Source organism: Danio aesculapii, chromosome 8 (genome assembly GCF_903798145.1).
Source record: "Danio aesculapii chromosome 8, fDanAes4.1, whole genome shotgun sequence".
NCBI classification, from domain to species: domain Eukaryota; kingdom Metazoa; phylum Chordata; class Actinopteri; order Cypriniformes; family Danionidae; genus Danio; species Danio aesculapii.
Genome location: NC_079442.1, coordinates 29697952 through 29717110, shown reverse-complemented (window position 1 = coordinate 29717110; position 19159 = coordinate 29697952). Strand labels below are relative to the sequence as shown.

Sequence of the window (19159 nt, the reverse complement as noted above, 5' to 3'; positions counted from 1 at the left end):
ACACTTGTTTGTGGGCCATGTGTTGACATCTCCTTTTGATGAAAAAAGTGATAATGTGACCAAATATTTTACACACAAAAATGTCACAAAACCACACGTTTCATCTGCGTTTACGTGTTTGGTGTGTGGTTTTTGTTTTATTGTGTTTTTCCTGTTTTCTGTAATCGTAATTGCAATCAAGTTTAGGAATTACATTTTATACTCGAAATGTTTTCGACAATATATATCGGAGATTCGGTTATTTTTATAGTTTGATCAGGATTTTCCTGAGTCTGTCAAACACTCTTCTGCAAAACTCTCGCCACACCCTGTTCCTCACATTTTCAATGAATGTTGTATGATTCTCAATCTCGATGCAGGAGTAAGCTAGTTATTTTTATATAATATTTATATAAAATGGCCATGAAGCAGCAATATTTGGGTATTTACTCTCTTTAATTTATGTCCTGTTATTTATAACAAGTTGAGAATTGAATGTGTGTAAAACGTGATTTCTGCTAACGTTACTCTGCACCACGACCTAAAATCGACTTATTGAAAAAATGTGTGCGTTCCGGAAGGGTTCATGCATAAAACCAGCTTTGCTATCTTGTAGGATAAGACAGTAAGATAAGTCGAACACATGCTCAAGAGAAGTAAATCAATTGTTTTGCCACTGCACTAAAGCGTCCCATGATGTGTTCCGTTTGTTTCAGTGTTTTTTCTGCAACGGATGGGTTTCTCAGCGCTGCTGAAATCTGCCGTGAAACATGCAAAACTGAAAACATACAAAAAAAGCTTCAGGAAAAATGTTTTTGAAGAACAACCCGATCCTTTACGGTTGTTCTAGTACATACATGCCAGCGTCTCCAAGAACAAAAACTGTCTTAACCATATTGGTCACGTAGTGCATGTAGGCAGTTGCTAGGTCGTTTCGACCAATCGTGAGGCATGAAATACTGCAAAATTTTCATCCAGGAAACGTATTGGTTGAACAGGCATGTAAACACGTTTTCCTACCGAACCAAACCCCTAAATCAGCGATGCATCAATGTCCGCGTCTTATTGGCTCAACCAACCGTCAATCATTACATGCTGTCATTTGATTGGTTAACAGAACAGCTTGCGCCCCACCCAGCGATGCCCTCAACAAAGCTCTATCAGTTCCCCCAGCAGAGATCGTGCTGAACACGCGGGGCGAGTGCGAATGAAAGAAGTAAACAACTTCGATAGTATAGTTTAGACATGGCTTGCAAAAAACTAGGAAGTTTTAGTAACACAATGTGGCAAAGAAGCTCCAGCTGCAGGGTTTCACTCTGCGCAGGATTGAATATTCCTGCTTTTGCATGCGGGAGCTTCGCCTCGAGTGCTTCAACAATGAACGGACAGAAATGCTGCAAAGACGGACAAAACTGTGGACCGACGAAAAACTTGGCAGCAAATCATAATCCGGTTGCAGCATCAGTCACATCTCACAGACACCAGATTGTGGGCAAAAGTAGAGGCGAAGAATCCCTTACCAAATCCGGCAGGGCTTTTTCATCCACGGCCCCGCAGATCAACAACAAAACGTACCTGTGGGCGAGATATAATGAGATGAAACGGCTCGTGCACGGTATGTTGATATAATTTCAGTTCTCAAATGTGATAATCTTTATATTTGCACTGGCTCCAAAACTCGTTTGTCCTCTTTTCACCCCTCGTAAAGAGGCGCTGGCCTCTGGACATTTTGTAAACAACTGCCAACTGCCATTCACATGTCCAGAGCATGATCGATGCTGTTTAATTCACCACAGCCTCAGGTCTAAGAAAGATAGGGGTTTGCTTATTGGCCATGTTTATGTACATTTCCATAATTATTTAGCACATTTTATAAATGTTAATAATAATTAATAAAAAGCTGATTTTTAAGCCTCATTTCCTCGTTCCAGATTTGATTCCTCCAGGAGTGTGCAGTCTCCTGAACCCCTCCACCATCTACGCCAACAATGAGGTGAATCTGGAGGAGGTGGACATCTACGGCTTTGACTATGATTACACGCTCGCGCTTTACTCCAGCGCGCTGGACGAGATGATCTACAATAAGGCGCGAGAGTTTCTCGTTCAACACTACAAGGTTCGAGAAATACAGTTAAACACATTCTTGGGCTATTAAACATATTGTTTGCATATTGTGTTATTATGAAAGGAAAAAGTATTTAAATATAGCACATTACCCTATAATACTGTTATTATGAGGTATTGCGCATAAGCAAGAAATCCGTTCACACAGACAGCGTTTGTGCGTTTTACGCGAGATGCATGCAGGAAAGTGTAATGAAATCTCGTTGAACTTATTTTATCATCAACTCACTGCGCTTTCAAAACATACAAAGTGCAATAACAACTGTCAAACACTTTTGTCTAACTGCATTTTACTTAAATAGACAATTTGGAAACAAGCCATGAACTAAAAACATGTCTAGCACAATGAAAGAAAAGTGTAGAGGTGTGGTTTTTAAAAGAGTTAAAAAACAACAATCTGTATGCAGATATCTCAGCATTTTTACACAGAAAAGCAAAGCAATATATTCCAAGTAGAATGCAGAAATGGCATAACAATTTTACATTTAAAACGCAGCACTCCAGAATAAAAAACAATGTCTAGAAATGCAATTTGTTAAAAAAAATTAAAGTTAAGATTTAGAAGCAACGGTCTAGTGCACTTTGAAATAGAAAAGCTATGAAAAACTATCCACTGTTTAATGTAGAAGTTTTGTTAATGGTAGAACCAAACCCACTTTTGTGTTTTCAACTTAAATAAAAAATCACATTTAGGACTGCAGCATAGTGGAATAACAAATTTAAGGTGTGGACTGAATGTATTTAGTAGTACACTATTGGTCAGATATTTGTGTCTTGTGTTGAGTCTTAATGTTTTTTTTATTATTCTGTTCATCAAGGGAGCATTTATTAAATGTAAAAAAGTTAAACTGTTAAATATTTATTTATTACTTATTGTATGTAGTTTCAAATGAAATTATTACTCCAGTCATTATTGCTTTTATTACTATTACCATTAATGATAATAATAATTAATGTTAGAGTAATTCTGAAGGATCATGTGACTCTGAAGACAGGAGTAATTAAGCTAAAAAGTCGTCTTCTAAAATCACTGGAAGAAATAATTAAATCAAAAACTACTTTCGAACAGATATTTTATAGTGTAATAATTGTACAATTTGTACTGTATTTTTTTGATGAAATAAATGCAGCTTTGGTGAGCAGGAGAATCTTTTAAAAATAAAAACATTTAAAAATCCTACTGACCCCAAACTTTTGACCGGTAGTGCATATACAAATATCTGTTTTCTATTTAAAATGACAAAACACAGTAAAGTGGTATTTTATAAATATGTAAGGTCTACTTCATTTAACTCGACATCTGTGCTATTAACACATTGTAAAATATTCAAACGCAACAGTTGAATGTGTAAGTGTTTCTATAGAATAATAATGGTAAAGCAGCACAGTGAGATGCAAAACATGTGACATGTGAACGGACCCTTAGCATAAAGAGGTCATTCACACAGAATGCCTAATTCCCTCTACATGGACTTAAGGCATGGTTTGTAAAGTTAAACTAATTTTAGCTGAATGTTTTAAACACTGAAAATGACGCGAGCATAACAGTCAAAACACGTCTATCGTCAAACCCTAAGAACAATAGGAAAAGCACAGCAGTGGAATGCAAAAACGCATTCTGTTCGAATGGCCCCAAACACAACAGATGAATCCCGGACCTTTTGCTTTAGCCACTCAGATTTTGTGCAGTTCTGTTTTGCTGTATTGTTCCAGTGATGGCAGTCTGTCTGGGGAGTCATGTGGAGTCAGGGGGTGTGAGGTTAAAGGTTGGAATTTTTCAGATGACTTAGGTTTTGCTGTGTCTTTCTGTCCTTCTTTCACTAGTACCCAGAGGGAATCAGTAAGTACGACTACATTCCCAACTTTGCAACTCGGGGCCTTCACTATGACATCCAAAAGGTGCGTTAAACATTTTAGATTTGATTTTTACAGCATTATTTATTTGAAATGTGCGGTAAAATTATTGAACCCCCTTTTGTTTTTTTGACACAGGGGCTGCTGATGAAAATTGACGCTTTCCATTACATCCAATTGGGCACCGTTTATAGGTAAATTCTGATTAGAATTCTGTTCGGTTTGGTTTGTGTTTTAAAGCATCTTATAGCACACTAAAAGGAATAATTCAAAGAGTTTAATATTTATTTATTTGTTTTGCTTTATTTTTCTGCATATGCAGGGGTCTGAAGCCTGTCCCTGATGATGAGGTCATGAAACTTTATGGAGGCTCAAATCACGTTCCCCTCCACCAAGTCAGCGGATTTTATGGCAAGGTAATTGCTCTGCATTAATTTTAAAGCATTTTCCTTTTAATTTTGCACTCGAGGGCAGATGTTTACACAGCGTTGCTTACATGGTTCTGCTTTATTACTGAGAGGTCAGTGGGGGTAATGTGGTGCCACCCTACAGGAGCTCAGATCTAGTTTTGTGTGCCCAGTCACCATGAATAAGTGGCATAGCTCTATATACCTACAACAAAAACATTTCAAACCCCTTTTTGTAGGAGATGGTTATCAGGCACGTTCTTTTGGGCAGGGTTTCCATGGTCGTGGGAAACCCTGTGTTTTCCTGGCTTGGGCATTTAGCAATAAATCAACATCTACCTTTTTCTGGTTACTCCTTGTTCCAAAATATTTCACAAACGATAAATAAACTTTTGGATGTAGTAAAACTAAAATATTTAGTAATGGCAAATCTTTTCAAGTTTGTTCCAACTTGTGGCTCACAAACCTGTATGAATTAGTCATTTTAATAGCTGACAGTAGAGAAAAACAAAAGATTTTTTTAAGACAAAAGACAATTTGCTTAGTAAACTGATGTATGCTTGATTTAAATCTATGTACAGTTGAAGTCTGACTTATTAGCCCCCCTGAATTATTAGCCCCCCTGTTTATTTTTTTCCCCAATTTCTGTTTAACGGAGAGATTTTTTTAACACATTTCTGAACATAATAGTTTTAATAACTCATCTCTAATAACTGATTTCTTTTATCTTTGCCATGATGACAGTAAATAATATTTGACTAGATATTTTTCACAACACTTCTATACAGTTTAAAGTGACATTTAAAGGCTTAACTAGGTTAATTAGGCAAGTTATTGCATAAAGATGGTTTGTTCAGTAGATAAAATAAATAGCTTAAAGGGGCTAATATTTTTGACCTTAAAATGTTTTTTAAATAAAAAAACTGCTTTTATTCTAGCCGAAATAAAACAAATAAGACTTTCTCCAGAAGAAAAAATATTATCAGACATACTGTGAAAATTTCCTTGCTCTGTTAAACATCATTTGGGAAAAAAAGAGAAAAGAAAAAAATGGGGCTAAATAATTCTGCCTTTAACTGTATATGTGTGTGTAAAGTGTGTTTTTTGTAGTTCATATTTGATTTAGGCCTGCACGCTGGACAAATCTGATGTTGCGATATTTTGTTTTTCTGTGACCTATATTGCGATTTGTATACAATTTCACCAGATGACTTGAATTTAGAATGATTAGGGTGATTGGACTGCAGCTCTGCACAAAACGTTTGGCCAGTGGAGAAATGGTCGTACCCATCTGAGCCTAGTTCTCTCGAGGTTTTTTTTTTTTCTTCACCTTCGCCAATTGGTGAAGTTTTTTCCTCGCCGCTGTCGCCACTAGCTTGCATGGTTCGGGATCTGTGGAGCTGCGCATCGATGGATTTGCCCTTCAGTGTTTGAACTCTCAGTAGTGATTATTAAACCACACTGAACTGAACTTAAACTTTGAAAACTGAACTACACTGTTTCAATTTACTATGATCTTTAATGTGAAGCTACTTTGACACAATCTACATTGTAAAAGAGCTATAGAAATAATGGTGAATTGAATTGAATTTATAAGGGTGTCAATCATAGATAAAAATAATAAACAAATCGCAAGTAAGAATAATTACAATAAACCAAAGGATAAAATAAACAGTCTTTGTGGTTTCCGGGGAGTCAAACAGTATTTGGGTACCGAAATTGAATAATGAAATGTAAAACATATCAATATTTGTAATATTTCATTAATGTTACAAATGTTGTAAATTTTTGTGTCCGAACGCTTTAAACTCTCTTGAAATTCCTTTGAAATGCATGCAAATGATAAAGTTTTACTCTGTTATGGTTATACTTTGCAATGACTCCAAAAATGTCATGTATACATGTAAAACCCTGTAATATAAACATCAGACAGGTAGATGAATATAAGCATTTGGGTGTAATAATAGACAACAAGGTTTCTATATGGAAAGATCATATATAAAGTGTATAGATAGATAGATAGATAGATAGATAGATAGATAGATAGATAGATAGATTAGGCTGTCTTGGAGCTGAATTTTTCTTTCTTTGTCTCTTTGTAAGGAGTATTTGTGATTCAAGAAAAAAAATCAGATGCAAGTCTGACAATAAAGTTCTTAGTCTCTTAATATTGCACATCCTGCGATGTGACTATTGCGGACACATTGGCATATCTATGCTAAAATGAAATGTTGTGCAACCCTACTATGTTTGCTTGTGTTTTGATACTTTTTTATAAACCAGTAGAAAACCAGTGTACTTAAGAGTCACTCAGAATTTTTTCTTTCCCGTTTTAAATCTTTTTTTTTTTTTATTATTACAAACAGCTGATGTGGCCTTGCAAATTCAAGACCGTTAGATTTGGTTAAAATGCTGGCTAACTCTGTGTGTGTGCGTGCATGAGTGTGTGAGGTTTTTCACCAAAATGGTCATTAAAATATATGACCTGCAATTTCCTAGCAGTCGCACAACAGTATTTCCATCTCCTGCTAGATCTGACATGTAATTTAAGTGTACAGATGAAAGCAGTTTTGTGTAAATGACATCAGTCTCATGTGTTTTATTATGGTTTGTTTCAGGGTCCCAAAATGAAGCAGTTCATGGACGTTTTCTCCATCCCTGAAATGACTCTCCTGGCAGCTGCAAACGACTACTTCATCTCAAACGACATCGAGTACGACCCAGTGCACCTCTACAAAGATGTCTCCGTAAGTGTCAAGTCAAAACGCCTCTGTGAATCTCGATCAAACCACTGTGTGATTTCCTGATGATCAGAAACCTGTAAGTGCATTTGCACAATAAAGCCGGCCTGTTTTCACAGACTGTGGGAATAGTTTACAAACTGCTTTTGTCATTTAAAACCGTGAGAGCTGTTTCTTGTCTTGCGTTTTGTAAACGCCGTCGTCAAGCTGAGCAGATTCTTTCTTCAGCCCTTGGTTAAGCACCGCTGACGGATTTGTTTTCTTTCAGCCTGGATCACGGTGGTCCTGAATTGGGTTACAGAGCGACTTTGTTTTTTCATGCTGTTTTGGGTCAATTTACTTGCAAAAAGTAGTCTTGTCTTTCACTTCTGCTTTTCAACCTTGCTCTACATTCTGTTTAGCTTGAGCCGATTAACTGGAAATAAAAATCTTGGCCAATCTTTTTGGTTTTAGACCTGGCAGATGTGTCGGCATGAGTCGAATAGGTTTTTTTAGTGGGTAATTAGGGGTTTGCCTCATTAACACGTTGGCCGCAGCGCTTTCAGGAAGTTAAGCGTCAGCACGCCACAGTTGTTTATCTTTTAAGTGCAGCTTTTTGAGTGGCTTCTGTCCGCGCTGCTGGTAGAACAGATTGTACTGTACCCACAGAGACGTGAATGTACGTAACATGTCAGAGGGGGAACCGGAAACCTGGCACCAGATCAAAGTAAAGCTGGTGAAAAAGGCAGTTTTAGAAAATCATTTTACTTACTAAGGGGAAAGGGACTAAAGGGAAGATAAAACAGAGAATTGAAAGTGTTTTGTGTCGAACACTGGTTCAGAAAAACAAAAACTTTTATCATTTAAAAAATATAAGCATTGTCATGCCCTGTTAAATCCATTTTATTAAATTAAAAAAATTTTTTTAATGATTAAATTGAATTTTAGGCTTCAAAAAAGATTGTGTTTACTTTAAAATCATGAGAAAGATTTCACAATTACATAATTTTATAGCGGTTTTAACTTCATAAACTTTGAAATTTATTTACTCCAATATAATTTTATTCATGTTAAAGGTAACATCAATCTAGTTGTCAAAATAAAACAATACTTTAAAATGTATAGTTCATTGCTGTTAGTAAATACATTAACTAACTATCAATAAAAGTTTTAACATGAACTAACAATGAACAACTTTTTTTTTTTTTTAAGACAGATGAATAAACGCTCTAATAAATGGTATTAGATTGTTTGTTCATGTTAGTATATACTCTAACATTTACTAATGGACCTTTGTTAAAGTTAAAATGTTTACTGTTAAAAATTTAAGCATGGAAGAATATATATATATATATATATATATATATATATATATATATATATATATATATATATATATATATATATATATATATATATATATATATTTATTTATTTATTTATTTATTTATTTATTTATTATTTTTTTATTATTATTTCTATTACTGCAACATTGTCTAATGTAAAATTGTATTAGGTCAAATTTATTGTCACGTTTTTTTTTTATTAAGTTAATATAAGCTTTAATGTTAATGAGGTGATATGACAATGCTTGGGATTCTCTGTGTCTTCAAATAAGTGAAGTTTGATTAACAAATTCTGAGAGAAGCACATGATATGATTGATCATGGCTGGTTCTCATCAGTAATCAGTAATAATCCAATCAGATCAGTCCAAGCTTATAATAAATTATATATTATATAATAAAATAAATAGACTGGTTTTTACTCTACTGCCTTGTCTTCGTTTTGGAAGAATCCCCCCTTCCACCCCATCTCCTCCTTTTCCTCCCTTTTCTAAGGGGAGCTCTCGAGACCTACCTGAGCTCTGGGTCCGTTCCTGTGACAGCATGCCAAACCTGCTATTAATGCTAAGAATATCTAAGTGTGAACTCTTTAAAATGGTAAAATGCCAGTGAAGTGACTCTGAAATCAGCTCTGGCGATGAAATTCATGTTCATGTCCTCGTATTGGAAGAAAACAAATGCCTAAAACATCATAAACATCAATTGTGACATTCTTAAAATTAATAGTTGGTTTATTCTGATTAGGTGTACAGAACTATTTTTACTTTACTCATCCAAATGTTGTCAAATTCTGTTAAATTTTATGTATTTTTTTTAGTATATTCCATTTTTATAAGTACAGTAGTCCACATTTAAAGTGGATCAAAAAAATTACAAAGTAGTCTAAAGACAAAATGGGTATTGTTGAAAGGTTTTGATCCATTTTACTACTGTAGATACCCAAAATTCCGTCTTTGTTTTCTAAAATCTGAGAATTCATAGAGCCCCAGCAGTTGAACTGACATGCAAAACTCTGTCTTTTCAGGATGCGATTGGAATGGTGCATATCAAGGGTTACATGTATAAATGGATTATGCAAGATCTCGGTGAGTATGAAAAAATATGCACCCAAATCATTTCCATACAACATGAGGCACCAAATAGATTAAAAACTCAGTTCAAGTAGGACTTGCAATAAGTTTCTTCAGCCAGTGTTATTGAAACCTGTAGCTAATGGAAACCAGACGTGAAGCTGACCCTCACAGACCCATTTTGCGCAGTGTGTGTGTGTGTGTGTGTGTGTGTGTGTGTGCGTGTGCGTGTGCGTGTGTGTGTGTGTGTTTGCGCGTGTGTAGAAGCAGAGCAGTCTTTTGTTTTCAGAGCAGCAGACTATTGCATAATGGCACCTCTCTGGAGGATGAGATTTGAAGCAAGCCATTCTGGCCCAATCTAATCTGTAGTTTTAATTTGTTGTATCCCTGCAAACAAGAAGAGAACATGTAAATCCTTATCACAGATGTTCCATTGCAGTATAAACACTTTTTATGTAAACAGGACAACCCCATTTGATCAGATTCTGCCTGACCATCATCAGTCTTCAAAAAATGACTGATTTGTTTTTTGACTGTGTAGAATAGGCTGGCTTTTAAAAGACCCCCAGGTTTTTGTTTTTCAACATTCTGCCTTTTGTGACCCTGTTTCCTTCCTTGTTTGTTCTCCAGAGAAATACATTCTCCGAGGAGACGAGACGTACGCTGTGCTGCACCGGCTGGCCAGTCATGGGAAGAAGCTTTTTCTTATTACCAACAGCCCCTTCAGCTTTGTGTGAGTTTTTGTGCTTCGTCACATTTAAGTGCATTCTTAATGTGAAATACATTTAAATGCATCCTCAAAGTGAAGCTTCGTGCAGTTTAGTAATAAGTTTAAGACATATATACTTACCCCCCCCCCCCCCCCCCCCCAAATAAATAAATAAATATATAATTTCATTCATTCATTCAAAGTGTTTGTGTGTGTTTTTTCCAGCGATAAAGGCATGAAGTACATGGTCGGAAAAGAGTGGAGGGACTTCTTTGATGTTGTCATTGTTCAAGCTGACAAACCACATTTCTTTAATGACTGCATAAAGTAAGTTTGCCTTAATGTGAGTGGAAGATTTTGAAGGATTTTTTTTTTTGGAAAAAATGTGATTTCTTTAAAAATTATAAAATTTTTGTCCAAAGTAGATCTTTAAAAAGCTGTTTTGGGGGTTTTTTATGTACAATTTATTGTTGTTTGTGTCTTTATATGGTTATAAACCTATGTTTTATAGTGAAGTGTTATTTATAAATGTTAAATGTGAATTTTGTCTCGAAATATCAATAGGGTATATGCACAGCTAATATTTCTTTCCATGCCGATAAACTTCCATTGATGTTCTTCCAGTTAATGTTATTTTATTTAATTTTTTATTATTTCTTTTTTCAATTTTATACGTTTCCTTTTACAGCATCGATGTTGTGAGGTAATTACAATACAATCAATTAAATCATTAATTAAATTAAATCGTTAAACAGCATAAATCGTTCATTTAGTTGATCAAGCATAAAATGAGATGAAAAGCCGTTTACACGCACGCGCCCATCAGGATCAGCAGGCGAACGCAGAAACTCCATTCTGGAGTAAAATAAATGTTCATATTTTAAAGACATGGCGCAGATAAATGTAATTTAATGCGGTGGTGCTTGTACATTTTGAGGCCCACTTTATATCAAAAATCAATCAGGCAGTGGAGATCACCTTAAACCTGCTGATTTTGTAACTGCATAGTTCAGAAACGCTTGACCCAGGTTACTGCAAAATTAAAAGTCCTTTTGCATTTAACGAGCAGGTGGATTTTGACCCAAATCATTCATTGATTCATTGATTTTGGGTATACCTAATGGACGCATTTATTCATCAGCTAATAAGAAATTGTAGAATACATTAACCTTTGCTGCCAGAATTAATATTTTACTTAATTGGATTAGTGATAAATCTCCATCACTTAAAGGTTGGCACAAGAATTTTTTCATTAATTCCGCTGGAACATCTTACCTATGTTTTACACAAAAAACAGAACATTTTTTTTTAAAGATTGCACTCTATTTTTGGATTATTTGGAACCTAGTCTTTGCCCTGTTATGCTAAAAGGAATATTGTAACTGTATTGTTATCTGGAAAATAAGCAAAGTTTTAACCCTTTTTCTGATCTGTTTTATTTGGGGTGGTCCTGTTTCATATGAAGCTTTTTTTCTTTTTTTTCTCTTCATTGTCTTGTGATGATATTTTTCTTTACGAGTCTTTTGAAGATGTATTGTTATGTCTCTATTATTGTGAAAATCCAATAAACATAATAATTTTTTTTAAAAAGTCCTTCTGCATGTACCCTATTGAAGCTGATATGACAATAAACTTTTTTATTAATAGAAATTTCAAAAGAACAACATTTGTTTGAAATTTAAATCTCATTTGTAAATTTCGCTTTCAGTCAATATATTAAATTTAAAAAACCAAATGTTACTGTGTTTTGATTCCCAATAACTTTTCAGTGATTTTAATAGATTTCTTTTGTCCTGAATTACTTCTTTTTGGCAATGTTTTTAATCATCTTTCTCTCTTGAATTTTTTTCAGACCGTTCAGACGTTTGGACAGCAATGGAGACCTGCAGTGGGACAGGATCAAGAGTTTGGAGAAGGGACAGATTTATAAACAGGTAATGCAGATCTGGTTTCTCCTGTATCGCTTCTGTTTGTTCAGCGAAGATGATTATGATCAGTTTTTTCCAAGAGGCTTTTATTTGCTGCACCATTTATGCTGATTCATCTCTCCGTCTGGATTAAAGCAGGGATTACAAATACATTTGGGACAGTTTGTTCAGAATTACTAAATCATTTGACCTATATATGTGCCTTCCTCTTGTTATTTTGAAATCTACATGGTTACATTTTTTGGGCTAAACTTCTAACATACAAAATTTTCCAGTGCCTGTGAGGATAACACGGTTCTTTTCAGCTAAGCCAGAGATCCCCAAAGTAGGGCCTGCAGGCCAAAGTTGGCCCATGGTAACCTTTGATTTGGCCCACCATCCCATCTGAAAAGAGAGGGAGAATGATGGGGAGGTGGTTGGGGCGAATGCTTTTGATAGAGATGGTCATTTCCAGTTTAACGTAACCTTTTGTTTTATTGTTGAGCTACAAAAAATGCAGACTTAAAGTAAATAATTCAATTAAATGTTGTAAATGAATCAGACTTTTAAAATGTAAACACTGTCAGACGAGCTCACAAGATATCTGTGAGCAAATCAATGTAAAGGCAGGAGCAGCTTGATTATTCCGCATTGAACTCCACTGTGTTATAAATGGGATTGTTGATGTTTTTACTGTAATAATTTCATTATTAAACGTTACATAAGATACTGCATTAGTTAATATGAACATTATTGGTCATTTTTAAATATTACCCAATGAATTAGGAAATTACGCATGGGGAAATTTAATATTTGCGGTTTGGTATAGATATTTGGCCCACAGCCCATGATCAAGTTTGCTTTTTGGCCATTTATAGGAAAACTTTTGTGCACCTCTGAGCTAAGCGTTGCTTATCTGTAAATTGCTGAATGATTTATCCACATTATTCTGCTGTTTCAATTTGGAAAAAGTGGAAAAGAAGGTGACGAGGTCAACCTGAGTCTCAATGGAAAATCAATGTAACACACTTTAGTGTTGTCAGGCTTGTACGAACACACTTGGCTGACCAGCACTGAAGCTACATGCACACTCTCAAGCTAAAACAGCAAATGAAAACCATCCTAAATTGGGAAGGACTTATGGGAAAGTTCCCTGGCAGAAACCTTAGAGCAAACCATTCCAACTGTACGACACGAGTGTTGACACGTAGCTTCCAGAAACCCAAGAAAATAAAAAAACCTGCAGGGTGTTGTCTTTTTTTTTAGCTTAGTTGAGACTTTTACATCAATCACATAATTAGCAGTTGGCTAACAAAACTGCCTTTGCTTTGCTTCATTTCAGGGAAACCTTGTGGATTTTCTCAAGCTGACAGGATGGCGAGGATCCAAGGTTTTTTATTTTGGAGATCATCTCTACAGTGATTTGGCCGTGAGTCATCTTCATGCTTCTGTCTGCACATTTGTTGCGCATATGTCCTGCTTTTGTTTTACTGCTTTCAGCTTTAGTGTATTTCCAACAAAAGCTGCAGTGAATATCACTGTGTAGCTTCTGTAGTGATAAAATGTAATCACAAATTGATGAAATGGTGTTGTGGACTACTGTCTAAACATCCCATCTTGTAATTTCTAGGACCTGATGCTGCGTCATGGCTGGAGAACAGGAGCGATTGTCCCCGAACTGGAGGTGGAGACAAAGGTGGTGAACACAGAGCAGTACGCGCAGAGTCTCACGTGGCTGCAGGCGCTTACTGGACTGCTGGAGCGCATGCAGGTGAGCACTGAGACTTTTTCAAACCGCTTCCTGTTGAGCGTTGCAAAATGTTGGCATGGTTCAGGAATTGCTGTAGAGCAGTGGTTCTCAAACCTTTTTTATCAAGTACCACCTCAGAAAAAAATAGTCTCTCCAAGTACCACCATAATTACCAGTACTGAAATACAGTAGCGTAGTAGGCCCAGTAAAGCAGCTACAGCTCTGCACAGTTCAAAAATGTGGCAGATTAATTTCTATTAATAAGAATATTTATTATTGTCAGCCACTTTACACATTATAAATAGTCTGTACTGTGCTTATAGGTAAAAACAAACAAACAAATAAACAAAAAAAAACTTCAACATTTAAAATAAAATGTGCTTTTAGAAGTTAAAAATGGTAGGTTACTGTTCTTAAAAAGTAAAAAAAAAAAAGTGCTGTACTGATGTGCGACTCGCATTGACAGGTGAAAATCCAATTTACCTGCTTGCACCGCAGGCACAAGGGCAGAGATCAGTTTCATGTTGGATAAATTTCCACATATGAACAAGAAGCCAAGTCAGCGCCTCGGTCTCCTCCGCAAGTTGAGTAGTTTTAATGAAGGTGCACAAACTATAAAACATGGCATATAGATCATTAATAGAGAGTGTTCTCACATATAATATTCTTTCATTGTTTGGTAACGCAACACTTAAACAGAAGTAGAAATTATCGCAAATTATCAATCAGGCAAATAAGATAACTGGTCATAAACAACATTTGCTGCAGTTTCTTTTTGACTCCTTTATAGAAAAAACAGCAATCGCGGGTTTTAAAGATCATCCCCTTCACTCAGCTTTTGAAATGTTACCATCAGGACGCAGGTTTAAAATTCATAGAGCCCGAAGAAATGCTTATTAAAAGTCAGTGATCCCAATTGCAGTCGTTATCTTAAATGAGATCACTGTTTAATATGAATGGTGCGTTGTTATGTAATGATCTGCAGTAATATGTATGGGGCTAATTTGTTTTTAAATTTTTAATTCATGTTGTTGACTTGATAAGTGTTGCTATAATGTGACTATCGCATGAAATTATGTATGTTACCAGTGTTAAAATACAAATTTCCTTTCTGTGCCAAGCAGAACGGACAATAAAGTTTAAAGTAAACTAAACTGCACAATCCAAGAGAAACAATGCTAATCAAAAGGATAAGAGTTGGCTCACTATAAAACAAAAGTGATTAAATTTATTGTACATTATTGCATTTATGAGGAAAAAGCTTTGTTATGGATGTGACATCTCTCCGTTATGCATGTGGCAGATGTGAAATTGGCACTTGTGTAACTTTGGCAATTCAAATATAATTGTTTGACAACATTGACAAGACATTTTTGAGTACAGCCTACACAAGAAAACATACAAAGGGTTTTGCTATTTTGGTGGAAACTTTTTATTTTTTAATGTCATGGTCGACATTTGCACGAAATTGCTCTATAGTTATTTGTTTTTTATTGTCGTAGTCACCAAGTACCACAGTTTCAGATCTTTTTTTTATGTTTTACTGAAGAAAAAAAACTCCATCTTTGATTAAAGTTGAGTAAACTAACAGTTCTTGTTTGAGTTAACTATACATTTTAAAGAGATTAAAACAATGACTTCTGCATTACATGTGCTTGTATACCTCCTGTGGTTAAAGGGTACTGACCTGATAAGTTTGGCAGAGGTCCATTCGCTTGATATCGGTCTGAATTGATTGTTCGTGTCCAAAGTTAGATTCTCAGTGTAAGAAAAGCTTGGCGTGATCAGGGTTATCCATTGAGAATCCATTCAACCTTGTGCTCTGTTATAAAATGTTTGGGACAAAAGGGAATGTATAATGTAAACCGACAATGTTTCTTTACATCCAAGTCGGCATGTCTTGAAGCAATCACTCAGTACATGAATAATTGGCTTTTCCTGTGTTTGTGCAAAGGCCATGAGAGTTTTCAACAAATTGGACAAGGAAAAAATGATAACAGGAGCGTTGAATAAGCCAGAGATTTGATATTAAAGAATAACCACTTTTTTTGTTGTAATCATCATATTTTTGTTTTGGTTTGTGGAGCTTTGTTATTTTTTGGAACAAGTGTTTTTGTTGTAGTTTTTCAGAAGAGCTTTCAAGTTAAATTTTCAGCATTGTTACTACTTAGCTGTTACTACTTAGTGACATTGTTACTTCATAGTGAGAAACACAATTTTTTAATATTAGGAAAATGACTACAGAAAATGTTACTGAAGCAGATTTTATTGGATTGTGCTGGTTTTAATGCAATAAGAAAGCTCTTTACATCAATGTTGCAGAACTGTTTTACAACTTGAAATCCAATATAGTTGTACAGTTTTTGCATAGCTATAAGGAAAATACAATGCTTTCATTTGTTTTATCTTAGAGCCATCTTAAATCACAAAAGTCAAACTTATTTGACCTCATGCTTTTCAGATGTATCGGGATCCTGAGTCCAAGAAGGTTCTGCAGGAGTGGCTGAAAGAGCGAGAAGAGCTACGGTGAGTGAAGCCACACAATCAATTCATGATCTCACTTACTTTCTAATTAGATGACTTTATTAACTCAAACATTTGAGTCTAGTTCAGCTAGATTCTTTTTTGGATTTCTTTTATTTCATTCAATTTGCTTATATATCCTTCAAATGTTGTGAGTTGCTTCCCAAACACATCTATAACTAGCCGAAACGTTGATCACACTACATCATACATAGTCACAACTAGGGTGCTTTAAGAATGAGAAAATAATCATTCATTGTTTAGCTGGGTTTTTTGTTTCATTCGTTCATCATGTGACAGCATGTAACAGAGGAATGACTCAAACCTAAGGACTCAAGAGATGAACATACCTTTTTTTCAGCTCTGATTGTATCATGTCTTTCAAGTGATCAACAAATAACTCAAAGGAATTAATCTTCCTACCTGTGCAATGTGTGAATGAACGATTCACTAGGAGCACACCCTGTTCCCTAGTCACATTAAAGGTCTCGTGAAATTAAAATAAAAAACGTTAGTCTTAGTCTGTTAGTTTTAAGGATATCTGTTAGCTGGTGTGCTCCAAAAATCATGTTTATAAAAATCATATAAACATCCAAAGCGTGCAGTTCGTTACGTTCACAGAAAAATTTTGTCACCTCAAACTTCAGATTCTCATCAATTAGAATCATACTGTACCACTCAGTGAAAACAGGCCAATAAAGATTTGTTCAAAATGAACATAATAGTTCATGAACGACCCATCACTATTTCTAACATGTCTACCAATGTCCATTTACAGGGCTGTCACCAAGAACCTCTTCAACCCTCACTTTGGCAGCATATTCCGTACCTGCCACAACCCGACCTATTTCTCCCGCCGCCTGTGCCGTTTCTCAGACCTCTACATGGCCTCTATCAGCTGCCTGCTCAACTATGACCTCTCGTACACATTCTACCCCCGCCGGACCCCCCTGCAACACGAAGCGCCCCTCTGGATGGACCAGCTCTGCACTGGCTGCATGAAGACGCCCTTCTTGGAGGAAATGGCCCATATTCGCTAAAACCACCACCAAAGGTTTAATGTGCAAATATGAACTGAAAAGTGAATGAGGGTTGTGTCTCTTTGGCAATGGAGACGTGGCACTTTCTGCGCTAACACCACATGCAACGGGGCCACCTGCTGGATGTTATGTTACAATGCATCTCAACGTTCTCATGCCTTGGACAGTGAAAGACAAAGGCTTGTTGATGGATTCGTCCTAATGTTCTTACCTCTTAATTTTTATTTACATTTGATGCTATTGCATTATGTCTTACTAAACATAGTGTTGAGTGGTTTACAGTTCTCTCTCTTTTGTTTTGGTTTTGTAGATTAACCCTGTCGTCATGAGTGTTGTAGTTGCATCAGAGTGATGTTTGTATTAACATGAGTCATGATAACAGAATGGATACAAATATACTATACTTGGGGTACCCAGATGTTTTTTTAACTCTGGTTAGGCCAAAGTATTGAGCCGCTGGCCAAAAATGCACAATAAGAGTTACAAATACAGTAGGTCTGATTACATGTATGATTAGGTCAAATAGCTTCATAGATTTGGTGTCGTCATGTTACTTAATCTTAACACTACAGGAATAATGTAGCCTAGACTTGATTGTTTTTTTAAACATGAACCCATAATGCCAGTCGCCGCAGCTTTTTATGATTTTTGATTATAAATCACAGCTGTATTTACATACATGGAAGCTCCTGGTGGGCGAAACCAAATGCTATTGTTGTTGTTTTTGACCTTGCCGGGCCTCACTGTTTGTGGCTTTAGACTAAGCTTCTGAACAATCAGAGCATTGTTTGCTTACATTTAAGTCTGTGAATAGCTATGCTGCTAAATTGGGTTTTCCAGGAACAAGAAAGATGTCATCTTTTTGTATGTACTTGCTCTACAATTTATAAAATCAAATAAAAGGCTTTGTATTAATAGTATTGATTCTCATTCAGTTCACATTTGATTGTGTAGCACTTTTAAACACGCCAGTTTTATTGCAATAACTTATGTGTACAGTTTTGTACAGTTTTTGAACTCTTTTATCCCAATTTAATACAATTTTAATTGCTAGAATCTTAATGCGCCACACTCTTAACTTGGATATTTTAAGAATTTCTTCTGGTCTCAATCAAATGTACAGCTAATTATTGGCATAACAAGAACTAAACCTATTATAGTGACAAAGGGCATATATTGAAAATATTATAGCGCATTGGACAGATCCTTGTGGCACTTTAAACCATATTAATATCTATCTACTGGTAAATCTGATGTGATCTGTAGAGTAAAATACAACACAAATCTAAAACCTACTAAATCTTATATGGATTGGTGCTCAAGAAACATTTATTACTATCAGTGTTAAAGCTTTTTTGATTCTTAAAGTGATAGTTCATCCAAAAATGAAAATTCTGGCATCATTTACTCACCCTCTACCTGTTCCAAGCTTTGAGTTACTTATGTTGAACAAGCAATAAAATTGATCATTGACTTACTCTGATAAAGGCAGTTCTTTGCCAAAACGCATAGTTTTTTTTGAAGGATTAGCCATGTAAATGAAGGCTTTTAATATTTTTTCCACATTTTTCGAGTGCCTTGGATTTTTTTGGTGTTTAAAAAAATATATATACATTGATCAATCTTGAAAATTGCTAGCCCCTGACTTGCATTTTTTTCAATATTTATTTTTCCAATTATGGCTGCAGGTTTCCCACATTTTTCAAAGTATCTTCTTCAGTGTTAAATAAA

At 35.5% G+C, this 19159-nt stretch overlaps 1 protein-coding gene across 1 annotated transcript; it reads left to right on the top strand.

Moving 5' to 3' along the window:
* Positions 1-1140: 1140 nt before the first annotated feature.
* On the top strand, positions 1141-18348 carry nt5dc2 (5'-nucleotidase domain containing 2). Its single transcript, XM_056463653.1, has 14 exons — positions 1141-1594; positions 1911-2095; positions 3928-4002; positions 4096-4151; positions 4280-4373; positions 6983-7111; positions 9454-9514; positions 10130-10232; positions 10434-10535; positions 12061-12142; positions 13458-13544; positions 13746-13886; positions 16327-16391; positions 17167-18348. Exons 1-14 carry the CDS (start codon positions 1225-1227, stop codon positions 17426-17428), a joined length of 1812 nt encoding a protein of 603 aa, XP_056319628.1. The 5' UTR covers positions 1141-1224; the 3' UTR covers positions 17429-18348.
* Positions 18349-19159: the final 811 nt, after the last annotated feature.